Source organism: Gopherus flavomarginatus, chromosome 4 (assembly GCF_025201925.1).
Source record: "Gopherus flavomarginatus isolate rGopFla2 chromosome 4, rGopFla2.mat.asm, whole genome shotgun sequence".
Taxonomy (NCBI): domain Eukaryota; kingdom Metazoa; phylum Chordata; order Testudines; family Testudinidae; genus Gopherus; species Gopherus flavomarginatus.
In genome coordinates, this window is record NC_066620.1 from 111,717,563 (window position 1) to 111,736,983 (window position 19,421).

General features: G+C 45.5%; 1 protein-coding gene across 1 annotated transcript; it reads left to right on the forward strand.

Moving 5' to 3' along the window:
- The first annotated feature begins 27 nt into the window (after nucleotides 1-27).
- Nucleotides 28-15,631, forward strand: IL22RA2 (interleukin 22 receptor subunit alpha 2). The gene is made up of 6 exons (XM_050949892.1): nucleotides 28-138; nucleotides 964-1,102; nucleotides 2,301-2,479; nucleotides 5,729-5,898; nucleotides 6,495-6,654; nucleotides 14,331-15,631. Exons 1-5 carry the CDS (start codon nucleotides 45-47, stop codon nucleotides 6,648-6,650), a joined length of 738 nt encoding a protein of 245 aa, XP_050805849.1. The 5' UTR covers nucleotides 28-44; the 3' UTR covers nucleotides 6,651-6,654; nucleotides 14,331-15,631.
- The last annotated feature ends 3,790 nt before the right edge of the window (nucleotides 15,632-19,421 follow it).

Consider the following 19,421-nt stretch of genomic DNA (forward strand, 5'->3'; position numbering starts at 1 on the left):
AAAGTAGTGATACATTTGGTTATATATGACCAGGAGCTACAGAGATGCTCTCCATCCATGCAGCTGCTCTTCTAACCATGCTGATTAAACACTACCCCCTGTACTCATTGATACATTTGCTTTGGACTGGTGTAACTGGTAAGTTAACACTTCTAGTTCTTTTGATGTGGAGGCAATGTTGGGTTTCCTTAATGAGTCTGGACAAATGACTCAGACAGGATCTCTAGGTGTTTTCACAAATGTATAAAGTTTTGTCATTTCCAAATGTTAGTTGGTTTTATTGTCTGTCAAGGTTCTGAATTAGAAGCTAAGATAAATGTTTCCCATTAAAAATCATTTTATAGCTGTATCATCAGTCACTTTAACTAATGTGTTTTCGTTCATTCTGTTATAATGCCTAGTGTCAGAGCTAGAATAGGAAGTCAATTGTATCACTGAAAGGGGGAAATTGGATGTTTCTGAAGCTTATTAACTGGTTCAGATTAGCATGAAAATTGTTGCTATCTGATAAATTTTCAGTTTCTTATGTGGCATAAACTGGTAAATTCCAGATCACTTTTTACTGGACAGGAGTTGACATCGCAAATTACCACAACAAATGGAACCCTGATTGACCATTCAGATGTTAATATTTTGAACAGGCCTGCAGAGCCTCTCATCCTTAGCATGTTTATGGGCACTGCATAAATAATAAATAGTAACAATAATAATCCCTATCATTTATGGTTGAGACATGTGGGTGGGATGGCATTGGGGAAACTAGAAACTGCTGATGTGAATTGACTTAAAATGCTTCAATTTTCTAGGATGTCAATATGCCCCTTTTACTGGCACTAAATTCACTATTCTGTAAAAGAAAATTAATGCCAAAATTTACAATTTAACTACTTTAGTTCTGTATGTGTCTAAAACAAATGCTTTCTATCCTTTAGTACTTATTATTTGCAGTTTCTTTTTCTTTAGTTTCAGGAACTCGAGAATTGCAGGAATTAATTAAACCACAAAAGGTCGAATTTCACTCATTAAACTTCAACAATACTTTACATTGGCAGCCTGGGAGGGCTGCCACAGATGAAATCATCTACTTTGTGCAGTACAAAGTGTAAGTACAGTGAGGAACTCCCAGCTCCTGCTTGTCTTTATGTCTGTGATAGCTGGGCTGAAAAGTAGAATTGAGCAGGAACTGATTTTTTTTCAGTTCACTGGCAGTTCCAAAAAGTCAGAAACAAAAATTGGTTTGGGTTGACCCAAAGGAAATGCTTAGCAAAATATTTGGCAAAGTGAAAAGTCAAAGAAAAATTCATTTTGGGTCAAAGTGTCTTGTTTCAATTTTGAGCTTTTCAAATGGCTTTATTATTATTTATTAGTAAAGTAGTGTGCAATTTTGAAACAGTCTTTTTGAATGCAAAAATGTTCAAATGAAACATTTTGACTTAAAAAAGTGTTTTTTTCCCGTCCACAACCATTCAATGAAATTGACAAGAATTCACAAAATATTTCATTGTTGCTGAATCTGCATTTTTCCCTGAAAAACTTCACTCTTCTCTTCCTTCCTATGTTCAGGGAATGGCCAGGCTCTGCTACCTCAAAAGAGGCGACTTAGTCAATTGCGACAAAAGATGTCAAGTAACTCCCTGCAATGTGCTGAGCATCTTCATCACTCATTGTCTCTGGGGTGGAATGTGCTATCTCACTGGCCCACATTTTCAAAAGCAACTAGTAATCTTGGGTGCCTCAGTCTTTAGTTGTCCAGGTTTCGAGACACCTTAAAGAGGGTTGGTTATTAGATATACTGAGCTCCTGCCCTCTGGCATATCACGTAGTGTCCCACATGGAGGCACCTTAAATAATTAGTCACTTTTGAAACCTTAAGCCACAGTGCCCAGCAATTGGAAGTGAGAAACAAGACTTCATTTGCTGATTGTAACTGCAGGAAGGCTTAGATGGGCAGTTTGATGTTTTGCCTCCATGGAAAAATATCTAGTAGGCCACAGCTAGCACCCCTTATCTGAGGGGGAAAAGTGCCATAGGTTTTTAATGACAGGAAATGGTCAGCATTTCAGTTTTATGTCTCCTTTAGAGAAATGCAGTAATACACTTTGGAAAGCACCTATGACATCAATTTTTCCTGCAATCAACTTGGATGAAAAAGCTACTTGCCATGACAGATCTGAGGATCTGGTGTTTGGGTGCAGCTCAGCAACTGGATATGGAACTATAACATCAGAACCTGCACAACCTTAAACCAATGGTCAGAAATTACTGAAGTCTACACCTTCTCTCCCTCTCCCTCTCCACAGGTATGGGCAAAGCCTATGGAAAAATAAAGAAGAATGTTGGGGTATTCGTGAAGATTTTTGTGACCTAACACATCAGACATCTGATATCAGAGAACCTTATTATGGCAGAGTGAAATCTGTTTCAGCAGGAGTCCATTCAGATTGGAACACCAGCAGCAGATTTACTCCATGGAGGGAAAGTAAGTCTGAAAGTGTTTAGCCATTATGTGTATATGGGCTCTCTCTTCAAGAGATGTCTGTTTTTTCCCCACAACCTGTAATTTTGAATAGTCGCTTTATAACTAAAAGTTTAACAAAAAAATTACAATTACATTGCAGACCAAGTTAACACTGTGGTCCTTAAATCTAAAGGTATACCTTTTGTTTCACGCTATGATCCTTTTTGTTCTGAATGCACATTTGTACCCGCAAAATGGGTTGCTAGACGTCTATGCTCTATTGCTTGTGACAGTAATTGTTTGCAGCCTCAGTACTGTAGTCATAGTAGACAGCAGACACAAAAGTGCTGGTGCAAAATGAGAGGCCTTACTGAAGATGCCCTCTACAGGGCTAAATGCTTGTCGGCTTTAGCCTTCTACAGGTTTCTATGGTAAGAGAGTACACATTATGTCAAACTGGTTCTCCTCCACGTTGCTGGCTTATTGATCTCCGAGTATGTTAATACCATGAGAAGGATGCAGAAGTTCCTTTTTCTGCCTAAAGAGTGAATTTAGCAAAACTGTGCTGTGTGCTAGCTGGCAGTGGGTACACTTTGTTTGTGGAAGATGCCCACTTCCCTAGAGACTGGACTATATAAAGCTACCACTAGCCTGAGCCTACTTACATTCAGTGCTTCTGTCTAGAGTGCATTGCTGAGGAAATAGTGAAAATGTTCAATTGCTTGGGGGGAGGAAAGATTCCTAGGTGGCTCTGAACTATGAAGGTCAGCAAAATTCAGTTGCTTTAGCATGCAGGATAAAACAGCTGTGTAGTATTGCTGTACGGTACAAACATGCAATCTGTATCAGGTGGTAGGCTGAAGATATGTTAGCTAAATCAGGGTGTGGCAGATGAGCAACAAAAAGATGTATGAGTCCTAGGGTGAAGCACATCAGATGAAGCACCAGACGTCAGGTGTCTGAACCTTATTCAGAAACAGAGCATTCACAGTCAGACATCTAGCTCTCAGGAATCAGCCATTCTCAAGAAAATTGCTATTACAAAACAAATACATTATACAAAATTCCACTTAGCTTGAGTACACACAAGTACTAATTAGATGCTATACATAACTGAGAAACCAGAGCAGGCTGACTCTCTTTAGCTTAAGAAATGGGCATCTACATCTACAATTTTGCAGCGCTGGTTGTTACAGCTGTATTAGTACAGCTGTATAGGGCCAGCGCTGCAGAGTGGCCACACTTACAGCAACCAGCGCTGCAAGTGGTGTTTTAAGATGTGGCCACACTGCAGCGCTGTTGGACGGCTTCAAGGGGGGTTCGGGGAACGCGAAAGCAAACCGGGGAAGGAGACCAGCTTCGCCGCGGTTTGCTCTCGCGTTCCCCGAACCCCCCTGCAAACCGCAGGGAAGGAGACCTGCTTGCACGGGGGTTCGGGGAACGCGAGAGTAAACCGGGGAAGGAGACCAGCTTCGCCGCGGTTTGCTCTCGCGTTCCCCGAACCACCCTGCAAACCGCAGGGAAGGAGACCTGCTTGCTCGGGGGTTCGGGGAAGGCGAGAGCAAACCGGGGAAGGAGACCTGCTTGATTACCAGAGGCTTCCTCAGGTATGCTGGGATACCTGCTTATTCCACGGAGGTCAAGAAAAGCGCTGGTAAGTGTCTACACTTGATTACCAGCGCTGGATCACCAGCGCTGGATCCTCTACACCCGAGACAAAACGGGAGTACGGCCAGCGCTGCAAATAGGGAGTTGCAGCGCTGGTGATGCCCTGCAGATGTGTACACCTCCTAAGTTGCAGCGCTGTAACCCCCTCCCCAGCGCTGCAACTTTGTGATGTAGACAAGCCCCAAGATAACTAAATGGCCTGGAGCTGGAACAAGCACTGTCATTAGCATTCAACACCCCGGCCAGGTCTGGACAAAGGATCGAGAAAGCTGAGAGTAAGCGGGGGGAAATGTGTCCTCCTTAAGCTATGGAAAAAAAGAGCAGAAAGTCAAGAATTATAGGCTGCATGGGAATGTCTACACCAGCACCTGTCAAGTGGAAGTTCAGTGCTTTCAAGAGCACAGTACATCTTTCACTGAAGGAACAGTCTGTAAAGCTTGGTGTATAGCTGTGATCACCACCCTTTACTGCACTGAAGTCTCTTCTATGTTCTGTTTCCTAATTGCATGCTGAACTTTCTTGCTAACGCATTTCCTTCTACCTGGGGCCAGGGGAACAAGTTTGAAGGGACATTCATAGCAGATGAACCTTTGTTTTGACACAGGAGGTTTACAGCTTGTATTTAGAAGTTGGCAAAATGTGTGTAGGTGTAACTTTTTCTTTTGATGATATATATCCTAGTGATGCATACAGAGAAGCAGCAACAGGAGAGGTGATAGCATGCTTTTCCAACTCACTTTTGATTGGTACAGTTGATCTTGTGGATCTGTGAGAGTCAGACTTAACAATCCTCATTACAGTGTAAGGGACTGAGGTTTTCGTTAACCATTTTCTTGAGTTTGAGACTAAGCTTTGTCGCAGAGACTAGTATTTTATGACAGTAGCTTGGGTGATGGAACATGTTCACCTGTCTCACTTTCAAGGGTAGTGGAACAATTTTTACAGTAGGGGATCCTGAGAGCCACTGAACCAAGCTGTAAACTCTGTATATAACGGAAGCCACTTCAAGCCAGGGGATGCTACAGCACCTCCAGCACCCTTGCTCACCTTTCCCCTCCTACTCCACTCACCCACCCAGAAAAGAAATAATACTGGGTTGATTCTGCCTTCCCATGTCACTGGAAATTGCACAAGATTTACCCCGTAGCTATTTAAAAACCCAAATGTTTTTCAAATATGTCAAAAGCTCCTGTCCTCACTGAGGACATGTCCATGGCAAGACAAATGTTTTTAAGGTAGCCATTTTGAGTAATCCAAACACACAGACACTTCTGAAAGTCCTAGCTCATGAAAATTCCCTTTTGCTTACAACAAATATACCTTGTGAACAGCAACATGGAATTTCACAAGTTTTCATCTTTTGAGCTGATATTTCTCATGTTTGTAAATTAAAACTTTGGACTATTTAAAAAAAAACCACCTTAAAAGCAACCCATCAGCTGTAAGTACCACTTTACTAGCATGATGCCACAATACAAAGATAGTAACATTACAAATTAAATTATTTGATGGTCTGTTTTTTCCCAATGGCTTACAATTCAGGACTGTGAGGTAAGCATTAATAAGTTATAATTATTTTCATATTTTTGTTTATTACTCTAGCAAAGATAGGCCCTCCCTCAGTAAATGTGACTCCTAGAAACAAATCCATACAACTAAAGCTCCAGGCTCCAAATTCACCTTATACAAGGAGAAGAGGCAGCAAGATACCAATGACAAACTATTATGATCTATTATATCGAGTGTTTCTAATCAACAACATGCTAAATGAAGTAAGTGCACGTTCACGTACACATTGTACTTCTAAAAATTGAATTACATAAGCCTGTGCAAACCCTTCCTGCTTTAACAGAGCCGGCGCTAGACATAAGCAGACTAAGCAATTGCTTAGGGCCCTGAGCAGCTCAAGGGGGCCCCCATTCACTTTCTCATTTAACCTGAATTATTTAACAAGTTTATTAGTATGTGAGAGTGCAAAAATATTTCTGTGTAGGGCCCTCAGTGGGCTAGCACAGCCTCTGTTTACAATTGAATTAACCCTCCCGATTTGCTTGTGTATAACTAAATGAATCTAGAGGTTTTAGAAAATAATTCATGACTTTATCATTGTATCACCAACCATTATCCTATCCCTTTGTTAGTGTGTTTCAGCTCTCCTTTATCATGCTTAAATGAGCTCTCTGGGGCGGGGCTCTGGCTTTCTAGGTCTTTTTAGATGCTACAAGCAAATCAATTATTTTATTTACATACGCTCACCGCACATCCTAAACATGGCTGTACAATGCTGCTGTCCTTAACAAAGCCAGGCCATAGAAATACTTCTTACAGGAGCGTACTGATTGTGATTTCCCCCTCCCCCCATATGCAGAAAAACAAAATACTGGCATATGAAGGAACAGACAAAGTTGTTAAAATAGAAGATTTGAAACCTGAAGTCAGCTACTGCATAGTGGTTACAACCTACTTGCCAGTGCTGGACCGCAGCAGTGTGTACAGCAGTAAGAAATGCACGGTACCCCTATGACATGGTAAGTAAACAAACGAGAAGCTGCATGGGATCCCAGAAGCTTGAGATGGTAAAGACCTACCGCACTACCTAGTCCATGCCCTTGCCAACACAAGATAGAACGAAATGTCATGTGAAACTGCTACTGTATTTGAAACTCAGGCAATATAACCAGAGCTTTCACACACTTCTCTCAAACCTGTGCTGATGTCACAATTGTTCAGGAAGCCAAAGCAGAAGAAATATGGTAGGTACAGGACGTTTAATTAGTTGCTTGTTGACATTAGTGCTGAGATCACCACAGTATCTGCTTTAGGAAAAACCTTCATATAAAGAGATCAGGAATGCCCCTTATTTCCCTATGTTTAAATATAGATACACAGTATTATTTCCATCAGCTTTGATGGCCTGGAAGTAACAAATACTCTTAAGTTACAAGTCTGCGTTGTCTGTATTTGCAGGTGTTTTGTACTGTAAGTTTCCCCGGTGATCGGGAACCAGTGAAAGTAAAGCACTGGTTTGTGTAGTCACTGAATTGTTCAGGCAGAGTGTTTACATTCCATCGCGGATGAGAGCAGCATTCTAGGGCAGCTATCCCCCCTGTCCAGCTCTCTCAATAGGTCTTGTGGGAAGAGGGGGTAAGCAAAAGGCATTCTGGATCCCTACTCAGTGGCCCGTGATGCACTGCTTCTTATCCCAGCAGCCCCATTACTTCCTTGTTTCTTTCGTGGCATTTTTTAACCCCCCCTCTGCTGTGTGGCTTCTTTCCCCCCCCACATCTACATGCAGGAATGGATCCTGCACTGCTGTCCACTACTTTGATAGCTGTCACTTGCACATAGCATGTGGCAGTGCAGCTGTTTTTAAACTTGCAAAGACAGCTGCAGTCAGAGATGCCTGATGAGCTGCCTGAAATGGAAATAAGTAACATGTGATTGCTTTTGGCATTAACTGAGGAGCTGAGCAGTGTGGAACGGCGGTTTTGGGCTAGGGAAATTAGCTCAGAGTGGTGAGATCGTATCGTTATGCATGTCTGGGATGACGACCAGTGGCTTCAAAACTTTCAAATGCAGAGAGTCACCTTCGTGGAACTGGGTGCTGAGCTTTCCCCAGCCCTGCGTCACAAGGACACCAGACTGTGAGCCCCACTCACTGTAGAGAAACTTGTGGCAATCGCATTGTGGAAGCTGGTGAACCAGTTTGGAGTGGGGAGATCGACCATTGGTGCCATGGTAACTCAAGTGTGCAAGGCCATTAATCGCATCTTACTGTGCAAGACCATGACTCTTGGTAATGTGCGTGACATTTTGGATGGCTTTTCAGGAATGGGCTTCCCTAACTGTGATGGGGCGATAGATGGAACGCACATCCCTATTGTTGCCCTGGCCCACCTTGGCACTGAGTATATAAATCTTAAGGGGTACTTCTCCATGGTTTTGCAGGTGCTAGTGGATCACTGTGGGTGCTTCACTGATAGTAATGCTGGATGGTCCGGAAAGGTGCATGACGCATGTATCTTTAAAAACACTGGCCTGTACAGAAAGCTGCAAGCAGGGAATTTCTTTCCAGACCAGTAGCTCACCATTGGGGACGTGGAAATGCCCACTGTGATCCTGGGAGACCCAGCTTACCCATTGATGCCGTGACTCATGAAGCCATACACTGGAAACCCAGATGCCAGTAAGGGATGTTTCAACAACAGGCTGAGTAGTGCAGAATGGCTGTCGAATGTGCATTTGACTGTTTGAAGGCGTGCTGGAGATGTTTGTACACTAGATTGGAAATGAGTGGGAAAGATATTCCCATGGTTATTGTGGTGTGCTGTACTTTACATAACATTTGTGAGGGGCAGGGTGAAAGGTTTACTCGTACATGAAAGGAGCCTGGAGGCTGAACGCCTGGCTGCTGAGTTTCAGCAGCCAGATACCAGGCCTATTACAGGGGCTCAACATGTGGCAGTTAGGATCCAAGATGCCTTGGGGGAAAAGTTGGAAAATGAAAATCGTGAAACTTTGCTGTTGTGCTTGGGAAAGGAAGTGTTAACAGCATGTGCTGTGCTACATGGCAGTTCTCTATGTAATTTCAGTGAAGTTGAAGTGCTAGTTGACTTGTAGCTGTGATGACAGGTACAGAAATTTGAACACACAAATAAAGTTGCTTTTTGGAAAATTCGTGCTTTTATTTTAAAAACAGAAACTCCACATGCACATATATCAATCCCGAGTGATGCTTATACCTCGCAGCTGTGTATAACTCCAGCTGTCGTTTGTCGAGCTGTCTGGGGGTGTGGATTGTTGAGAAATGGAAAAATTTGCAGCGAGCCTATAAGAATGTGCAGTGGGAGTTTGGGGAGTGCATGCAGAATTCTTTCCCATTTGCTGCAATGGGGGGCAGGCACGAATCGGGTCACTCTGCAGTGTAATGAGAGAATGCAACAGATCTGTCTGACGCTCCAGAACGTTGATTAGCCTCTCTGTGGCGTCCCCCTGGAAAGCATTATTCTCTTTCCGGTCTTGGTTCTCTCCCTCTTTCCACTTTGTCATGGTTTCTCTCCATTTATTTTTATCATGTGTCTCTGCTTGGGAGTGCTGAATCACCTCACGCAACATGTCCACCTAGTGCACCTTGGCTGCTTTCTTATGCATCGCAGACAGTCTGCTTCAGCGGGGATGGATCTTCCAGAGTCATTTTTGGGGAGACAAAAGCAACACATTGCTCTGAAACATACATACAGGAATCACTGTGTATGTTGCAATACACCACTGGTAAGAAATCACTGTCTGGGTGACAAAAGTCAAACCCATGGTGCACAAGAATCCGGCAATGGTGAGGGAATGCAGAGTTACAGGGTTTCTTGCATACACTCATTCGGAAAAGGGCTAGAGTGAAGGGAGGGCTTCCAGCACACAAACATAGCCATCTTAGTACTTTTCTGTGCCCACAACTTGCTTTATGCATTGTCAAAGCAAAGCAACTTACCAGAGTTCTGCTCTTCTGCCTCTGCCTCAGTAGATTGTGGCCACTCACACTGACTAAACACCTCCAGAGTGCAGAAGGGGTCCTGAGTGCACGCAGCAACGGGCTCCACAGCTTCCTCAGCCGCCGCCTCTTCATCCATGATCATCTCCTCCTAGCTAGGGCCACTTTCCATTGACTCCAGACATGCAGAAGTATTCACTGGGCTCTTTGCAGTGGAGGTGGGGTCACCACTTAGTAATGCATCCAACTCACTGTAAAAATGACAGCTTTGGGGCGCAGCACCAGACTGATGGTTTGCCTCCCTCACCTTGTGGTACACGCTCCTCAGCTCCTTCACCTTCGCTCTGCACTGCGGTGTGTCCCTGTTATGCTCCTTCTCCTGCATGCAATCTGCTCATTGGTATTAATTCCTACAGCTGGAATGCAGCTGGCACTGCACAACCTCCTTTTCCCAAAAACTGATCAGGTCCAGTAGCTCAGCATTGCTCCGAGATGGGGATCATTTGCTATGTGGAGCAGCTGTGGTCACCTGGGCAGATGAGCACTTGCCACAGGAAAGGGAGTTTCAAACTTCCTGGGGCTTTACAGGGGGCGGGGCAGACGTCCGTTTACCTGTCAGAGCAGCATAGGTGCTGGCCAGAGTGGTCACTTTTGGAACTGTGGGATATCCTCCGGAGACCAAAAGGTGTTTACACAAGAAAACCGTGTCTTCACTTTCACATCAGTGCAAAAAGAAGTGGAAAGAGCTGTACACCTCTCATGAAGGTGGTTTTCTTTTTGAGGTGAAACTTCTGAGTTTTGCCACAAAAAGTCATTAACAAGTGTAGAAGCTCCCACGGTTTTAGCACCAAAAAGGGACATTCCTCTTCAAGTGCTTGTTCATGTCCATTCCAATCAGGTGTGTGCGCACGCACGTGCACAATGGACAGAAGATTTTTCCTCCAGCAGCATCCATCTGGCTGGCCTGGGCACCCCCTGGAGTCGCGCGTTCATGGTGCTCAATATAGAGCCCAGCCGCCCTTTCAGTTCCTTCTTACTGCCAGTGACAGTTGCTGGAACGTCCCTTAGCCCTTGCTTAGCAAGCGCGTTCTGTACTCATCGTATATAGTTACCTTACTGTCTTCTAAGTATTAGAGTTCTTAGTATAGAGTTGTTGGAGTTCCCCCCCATCCCGTCTCCCTGGAGCCGTGATGTGCCGCGATTCCCGAGGTTTAAAAACTGTGTGGCCTGGGGGAAGCACATGCCAAAGCGCAGACTCAGGCTTTAACCGCTCCAGTCGTGGCTAACGTCAGTGTGTCGCCCAGCCCGGGGCAGCTTGGACAGGATTGTGACCCTGCCTCGCCCGGTCCTTGACTCGCTCCGGTGGTGGATTGATGCTCAGCAGGTGTGCTCAGGAGTCCCCTTTGCTGCCCCATGGCCATCTCTGTCGTTGGTGATGGACACATCAGACTTGGGCTGGGGAGCTCATTTGAGAGGCCACAGAACTCAAGGCCTCTGGTTGCAAGCAGATCTGGGTCTCCATATCAGTGTCAGAGAGCTGAGAATGGTGCACCTAGCATGTCAAACATTCTGTTCTTACCTAATTGGACAATGTGTATCGATCATGGAGAATACAACAGCAATGTTCTATATCAACAAATGGTGGGGTGCACACTCCTCTCCCCTGTGCCATGAAGCCCTCATGCTATGGGACTTCTGTGTAGAACATCCAATTCATCTGCAGGCATCGTACCTCCCCGGGGTTCAGAACGAGCTGGCAGAACACCTCAGCAGGTTGTTCCACAGCCACGATTGGTCCCTTTGCCCGGAAATCGCAATTTCAATCTTCCAGAGGTAGAGGTTTCCCCTGATAGACCTCTTTGCCACGTGGTGCAACAGGAAGTGCCAGCAGTTCTGCTTCTTCCACACAGCCCAGGCTCCAGCATGGATGTGTTCCTTCTACACTGGGGACGTTCTCTCCTATATGCCTTTCCACCCATACCGCTCGCTCACAAGGTGCTGCTCAAGAGCCACAGAGACTGAGCACAGGTCATACTGATAGCACCAGCCTAGCCCCATCAGCACTGGTACACTTCCCTCCTAGACTTGTCTTTGGGAGCCCTGATTACCTTGCTGCTGTCCCCGGACCTTCTCACACAAGATCATGGATGTCTCCAACACCCAAACCTCCAGTCGCTCCATCTTATGGCATGGAAGCTCCGTGGTTAAATCCATTGGAGCTTTTCTGTTCAGATCACGTCAGACAGGTCCTCCTTGGTAGTAGGAAACCCTCTACAAGAGCCATGTGCCTTGCCAAGTGGAAGAGATTCTCAGTCTGGTCGGCGCAGCGCCATTTGCCTCTGACACTGGCTTCAATGCTGCACATTCTGGACTACCTCCTCCATCTGAAGCAGGAGAGTCTCTCGTCATCTTCTATACGGGTACAACTAGCCGCCATCTCGGCCTTCCACCCAGGCGTGCAGGACCACTCAGTATTTGCTAACCCCATGGTCAGCCGATTCCTGAAGGGGCTCAACAGGTTATACCCTCATGTCCGTCAGCCGGTCCTTGTCTGGGACCTCAGCTTGGTCCTTTCAAGGCTCATGGGGCCCCCCTTTGAGCCTTTAGCAACATACTCCCTGCTCTACCTCTCTTACAGGGTCGCGTTCCTGATAGCAATAACCTCAGCCAGGAGGGTGTCTGAGCTCAGGGCCTTGACATCAGAACCTCCCTACACCTTGTCCTATAAGGACAAGGTTCACTCAGGCCTCAGGCTGCTTTCCTCCCAAAGGTCTTCTCGCAGTTTCACATCAACCAGGACATCTTTCTCACGGTTTTCTACCCTAAACCTCAATTCCAGTGGCAGGGAGCAGAGACTCCACTCTCTGGATGTCCACAGGGCTCTGGCCTTTTATATTGAGAGAATGAAACCGTTCAGAAAGTAAATTCAGCTGTTTGTGGTAGTGGTGGACAGGATGAAAGGTCAGCTGGTTTCATCCCAACACATCTCATAATGGATCATGTCCTGTATCCGTGAGTTCTACAACCTGGCAGATGTTCCTGCACTGCCAATCACTGCGCTCTCTACCAGGGTGCAGGCTTCATTGACAGCATTCCTGACTCAGGTTCCCACCCAGGAAATCTGCAGAGCGGTGACGTGGTCTCCATACACACTTTTGCTGCACGTTATGCGACTACCCAGCAGGCCAGAGACGATGCGGCCTTTGGAAGAGCAGTGTTCCAGTCAATGGACAGCTCCGATCCCACCACCTGAACTTGGCTTGGGATTCACCTGACTGGACATGAACAAGCACTCGAAGAAGGAAGAACGGTTATTCACTTCTTGTAACTGTTGTTCTTCGAGATGTGTTGTTCATGTCCATTCCAATACCCACCCTCCTACCACTCTGTTGGAGTAGTCAGCAAGAAGGAAATGAAAGCGTGGGGGGTCGGCAGGGCTCTATATTGACCGCCATGAAGGCGCAACTCCCGAGGAAGCCCAGGCCAACCCGATGGATGCTGCTAAGGGAAAAATCTTCCGGCCATTGTGCACGCACCTGATTGGAATAGACATGAACAACATATCTCAAAGAACAAGATACGAGAAGTGAGTGACGGGTTTTTTTGCACTTTAAATGGCAAGTGTAGACATGCCCTTAGTGATTGTAAAGCTGTGGCACAATGAGGGGCTATAAAAGTTGTTTGTTGTTAGGGATTTACAAAGCTCCACCCAGTAACAGTAACACTAACAGTAGTTAGTGTCTGGGTCCTCCTATGGAACACTTCATACTTTATGTTCTCATTTGTTATATTTCCAAGCCATGTGCTTTTTAGGCATCAACTATCAAACTTTTCTTTGCCCAATCTAAAGTGGAGAACAAACGCAGTGACTTTATCTGAAAAACCACAGCAATAAATCTGTTTTATCCATTTATATGGCCTCTCACCACAGCATGTCGGTGCTTCACAAATGTTAGCGACAGGGAATTCGTATTAATCCCATTTGACAGGAGGTGTGGCAGAGAGAGATTCAAGGCCTGATCCCAAGTGCACTCAAGTCACTTTCATCAATTGGCTTTGGATCCTGCCTTATATGACTTGCTCAAGCTCACAAACGAAAGGTGTGGAGGTGCCAGGAACTGAACACATATACTCTAAATGCCATGGCAGTGCCTTAACCCCAAGACTGTCCTCCTTGTCAGTTTCATGTTAGGCTGCAGAGTGATGGTCTTCTCAGAAAATTCAGTCAGTGGCATTTTCTACAGAGGTAGATGTGGTACTGAAGAATTTGCTTTCAGTGATGGAGTAGCTGCTTCTATCTGAAAAGCTCCAGCTGTTCCAGGCTGGCGTCTTGTGTCACTGGCAGTCTCAGAACTATTTGAGGGGAAGTTCTGCATACAAAGGAATGCAGGATTTGGGTCCGTGTTGCCATTATCTTTTAGCCACGTACTCTTCCCCTTGAATTGTTATATTATGATGTGGGGTCAGACCAAATGTCCATCTAGCCCAGTATCCTGTCTGCTGACAGTGGCTAATGCCAGGTGCCCCAGAGGCAATGAAAAGAACAGGTAATCATCAAGTGATCCATCCTCTGTCGCCCATTCCCAGCTTCTGGCAAACAGAGGCTAGGGATAACTGAACACACTGCAAAAAGGGTTAGCTCAGTATCATAAGAGTTGTTGTGTATTTGGCTTACAGTGCTCTGGTGACTTTTCCATTCTCTCTTTTTTTTACTCCTAGCATTACAGATAACAGTGGAAGAGGATACATTTAATGCTTCCTTCTGTACTGGCTCTAGTGATCAAGTGGACTCCTGTATTTTTTAACATTTGCAAGTCTACATTCAAATGCCTTTAAAATAACCAATGGACTCTGATGCTTCACCAAATCAAATTAATGTAACATGGAGCACGGGAAATAAAATCTTTACTTATCACATGTTAAAACGTATACAATTTATACATTCTTGCCAGGTACAGCATAAATCATTTCATTGGAAACCTTTTTATATGTTTGAGATCCTCTGGCGGTTGAAAATATGCAGGAGGATCATTTCTAGAATTCGTTTTTCTTTTTGAGTCTTGGAATTAAAAAAAAGTTTCAATTCTTTATTTCTATATCTATGCTACACATCACAAGCAGCAGCGTGTAGATAGTTACATGCTGCAGTGACAGGCTCTGGGAGCGGGGAAAGGTTTCAGCAGCTCAACACTGCCAGAGCTGTTCACTGTAGGGAGGAAAGGCTCTGGATGGTGGGAGACAGCAGGGAAACCCGTGTGATGTTACACCCCATCCTCTTCACAGTAATATTCTGATGTGATTATGGCATAACTATGATGTATTTTATATAAGATAGGTCATGTGAGATATCATTTAAAAGGTTATGATTTACGGAATCTGATTATCCTATTTGTATGCATGTATCATTTTTGTATCTGAAGTTAGGAATATTGACCGTGTATCTGTATTACAAGTATGTTTACATGTGGAGAGCGCCCAGTAGGCAGAATGCACTCAGTCTAGATGGCTGGCTGGCTGGGAAGGACCATTTGAGAAAACAAAAGGTCTTAGAAGAGGCTAATCTCCTACTGGGAGGCCTTCCTAAGGACACTAAACAGCTTCTGAGTCATGGCTGCTATGACATTACAGGGGTATGTGACCAGATCACGTGGTACTGGAGTCCAACTTGGAATACCAGTGTTTTTCCACTGACTGGGCGTGGGATCCAACCTTGCAGACAAAGGATTCCCACCCTATGCAAAAGCTATATAAGGCAAGGGAGTGACATCATCATGGTTCTTCACTGACTCCCTGCCAAGAAGAGACTCTTGGAAATATCTGGTGAACAAAGACTGTACTGGGGGAAGTGCTGGACCCAGGCTAGAGGGATTTCTGGGGTTTTTAAGCTGCAAGCAAATGCAGCTTGCACCTCAAGAGCCTGCAGCCATCTTAAATCATCATTTTGGGTGAGAATTTGCTACTTATATCCAATCTCTTTAGTATATTTAGTTTAGATTGCATTTTTGTTTATTTGTTAGGTAACCTGCTTTGATCTGTTTGCTATTCCTTATAATCACTTAATCTTTCTTTTGTAGTTAATAAATTTTGCTTTTGCTTTATCACAAACCAGTGTGCGGCAGTTATAACTTGGGACAAAAAGCTTTGTATATTCTCTCTCAACATTGAGGGAGGGGGCAAATTTCATGAGCTACACTGTACAGATCTTTGTGCAGCACAAGACACTATAATTTTGGGTTTACGCCCCCAAGGGGGGGTGTGCACTTGAGCAGCTGGGCAGTTCCTTAGCTGAAGCCTTCCCATGCAGAGCTGATCTCAGCATCTGTATGTAGCTACATGTAAAGGGAGTCCAGGTTGGTGGGTCAGTTGAGCTCAGTGGCACCCCAGTTCCAGGTGACACCTTGGGAGGAACCTATCACAACCCTGCCCCCTCCAGAGCCTTTCCCCTCTGTCATAGACATCTCCCATTGCTGGAGTCTTTCCCTGCAGCAGGGAAGGGCTCCAGTGGTGGGAGGCAGCAGGACACTATTTGGCTAAACATAGCAGTATAGACAGAGGCACAGCTTGGCTGAGTAGAGAGCCATGTAGGGTACTTAGCCAGGTGCAGCCTTACATCCTTTAGGTGTGTCTGTACTTGCCTAAGCCATGCCTCAACTTCTATACTGTTGTTTATTACCGGGGATAGGTGGATTACATATGTATGTACACTACACACCACCAAAAGAAAAGTGCTGTGGAATTGCTACTCCTGGGGGAATCCTACGCTAAAAAATTAAAAATTGTGCATATTTCATTTGTTAAAAGAACACAATATCACACCAGTTTCAAATATTTTGCTAATTTACTTCAAATTACTTGTCAATATAGACAACAACAAAAAAAAAAGATTCCCCCAGGAATAAGGAGTTAAAGAAACCACTGTGACAACCCAAGTGCAGTTGGTGGGTGCTGGAGAGGGCTGCATGGGGTCCCCCAGAGCCCAGACACCCACACCCCTCTTTCCTCCAAAACCCAGCTGCAAGGCACCCCTCAGAGCCCAGACACCTGCACCCCAGAGCCTAGTCATAGGACACCCTGAGAGCCCAGACACCTACATCCTCTCACCCAGAGCCCAGCCATGGGGCACCCTCATCCCCTCAGAACTCAACCACCGGGCACCCCCAGAGCCCACACACCCCCTTTCCTCCAAAGCCCAGTCATGGGGCATCCCCAGAGCCCATGGAACCCCCTTCCCTCCAAAGCCCAGTCACGGAGCACCCTCAGAGCCCAGGCACCCCTCTCCCTCCCCAGAGCCCATGCATCCCCTCCCCCCTAGACCAGCCATGGGGCACACCCCAGCCCAGACACCCATACCTTCCTCCCCTCAGAGGCTTTACTCCCACCAGCTTCTTCACTGTCCAACCAGGGATGCGGTGCACTGTGGCCCTGCCTTTCCCCACCTTTTGCCACAGCTGGGTCTCCCAGACCCTCTCCCGTCCCCGGGCAGATGAGGATCAAGCCAGGCAGCCAGAATGTGCAGTCTCCATCCCCCCGGGGCTGGGTGCTCTGCTCACTGTGAGCTGGATTCTGAAGTCCAGCAGCCCCTAGTGGCTGCCAGCAGCTCTGCAGCCCCGCAGCCCCAATTCTGCAGGGGAAAACATCAAATTCTGCATTGCGCAATGGCACAGAATTCCCCCAGGAGTAAACAGTTGCATCCTAGCAGAACAATGTAAATAACAAAATACAACCTCTAGAGAAAATGTATGCTGTTTTTAAAAACACACCAGGTATGTCTACATTTCATGCTTTTTGGCAGCATGTAGCATACTACCTCCTGCCCCCAGTATGGGCATAAATAGCAGTATAGCCAGCAAGGCACAGCTCAGGCAAGCAAAGACACACCTGCAGGATGTGGGTGTACACCTGGGTTGGTACCCTTCATGGCTCTTTACTCACTCAAGCAGTGCCTCCCTCTCTACACTGCTCTTTTTAGCAGTGTGTCCCACTGCCTGAGCCTTCCCCTTCCACAGGGAAAGGCTCTGGCAGGGGGGTGGTTTCCCCACTTCCTTCCCTACCCCCCCTTCAAGCCTTTCTTCTGCACAATGAAAGGTTCCAGCAGTGGGGAGCTGCTGAAGCCTTTTCCCACTGCTGGAGTCTTTCACTGACAGCATATGGAGGTACACACAGCAGTGTGGATGCAGCTTGCTTTTCACGGCAGCATGCACCTCCACATACACTACACGCTGCCAACACTGGTGTGTAGTGCAGGGGTAGCCACACAGTCTTCCCCCCCCACCCACTATCCCATCCCCACCAAGGCAGTGTTCTGCCTTCAAAGCTCAGGTGTAACTTTGGCTATGTCTACACTACCATGGTAAGTCAACCTATGCTACACAACTCCAGCCATGTGAATAACAGAGCTGGAGTCGATTGTACCTTAGGCTGAGTTACTGCGGGATCTACGCTGCAGGGGGTTGATGGGAGACACTCTCCCATCGACTTACCTTACTCTTCTCATTGAGGGTACAGTACAGGGGTCGACTGGAAAGCGATCTTCTGTCAATCTGGCAGGCCTTCACTAGACCTGCTAAATTGACCACCAATGGATCGATCTCAGCGCATCGATCCCGGCTGTAGTGTAGACGTAGCGTTTGTGTTAGCAAAGCCAACCTATGACTAGGTGGGAGCTAAATGACCAAACCCACTGAAATGTGAGCTAATCCAAAAGTCATAAAGGAACCGCCCCCTCATTCTATCAATGACAGTTAGGTAGGACAAAGAGGATGTTTGTAAAAGTGGGTGTAATTCATGGTAAACCAGCATCTGAATCACCATCCACAAGACTTGCTTCCTCTCAGTCTAAGAAATCAGTTTCTATTGATCATCATGCTCAGCAGAGAAAAGGATTTCCAGCCTTGAATCTCATTCAATGCCCTTTAGGTGCGGTGGGGTGGAGAAGGGAAGTGACTTGTGAAAACTGCAACAAAGGAGCTTCTATCTAATCCCACATTGCATCACCAGTTACCGTAAATTAGATGAAAGGAACTGGCAGCAAGGTATCATGTAAAACTGATATAAAATGGTTCGTTATTAATGTATCCGGTTACTCAACCACATTTACTGCAATTTACGTAAGAGTTATAATTTAAAGTGAATTAGTTCAGTCTGAACAACACAATCCAAATGTATAAAAATGTGAAATTTTTTCATGTTATATTTAGCATTTATATTGTACTGGTCCATGTAGCTACAAAGCACCATCCAAACCTTGACTGAGCCATCCTGGGAGATATTGTATTTAGATTTTTAAAAAAATCTCTGTCTGAGGTAATCCATCTAGGCTAGGAGCGGGTCAAGGTGGCACTTGTCAAGGCCAGAGAAAAGGATGATGCACATGGGTGGCAGGTATAATAGGCAAAGGGAGGCGGTGCCTCCCCTAGCGCAGCCGTCCCTGCTGCCCAACACCTGGATTGTGGTATCCTGTGTCAAAGTCAGACTCAGACTCACAATTTGTTTTATTAGCACAGTGCTCTGCTAATACACCCAGATAATGTGAGTACCATGCAAGACACAAACTATCATATTTATACAGATAAAAGGATGCAAACTTAACAAGATAACAAAGGAAGCAGAATCTGATAAGTTTACCTGGGCTAGACATGCATATCTTATTTCCTTGCTAACTATTATCTCTCTCCTGTTAATTTTCCACTATCAGCTTAAGCGGACTCATTGTTTATGCCTTAATGTTTCTTTTCCTGACACCTGTAATTCAACATTCCTTATTTCTCCTTAAAGGTACATACAGCTTTTCTTTAGTCCATTCTTATTTTT

What these genes read in the sequence shown, in the direction of transcription:
- IL22RA2 (XM_050949892.1), top strand. Translation starts at nt 45, where the DNA reads ATGCTCTCCATCCATGCAGCTGCTCTTCTAACCATGCTGATTAAACAC. An exon ending in TACTTTGTGCAGTACAAAGT is followed by an intron (nt 1,103 to 2,300) that starts GTAAGTACAGTG and finishes CCCTCTCCACAG; the next exon opens with GTATGGGCAAAGCCTATGGA. An exon ending in TCAACAACATGCTAAATGAA is followed by an intron (nt 5,899 to 6,494) that starts GTAAGTGCACGT and finishes CCCCATATGCAG; the next exon opens with AAAAACAAAATACTGGCATA.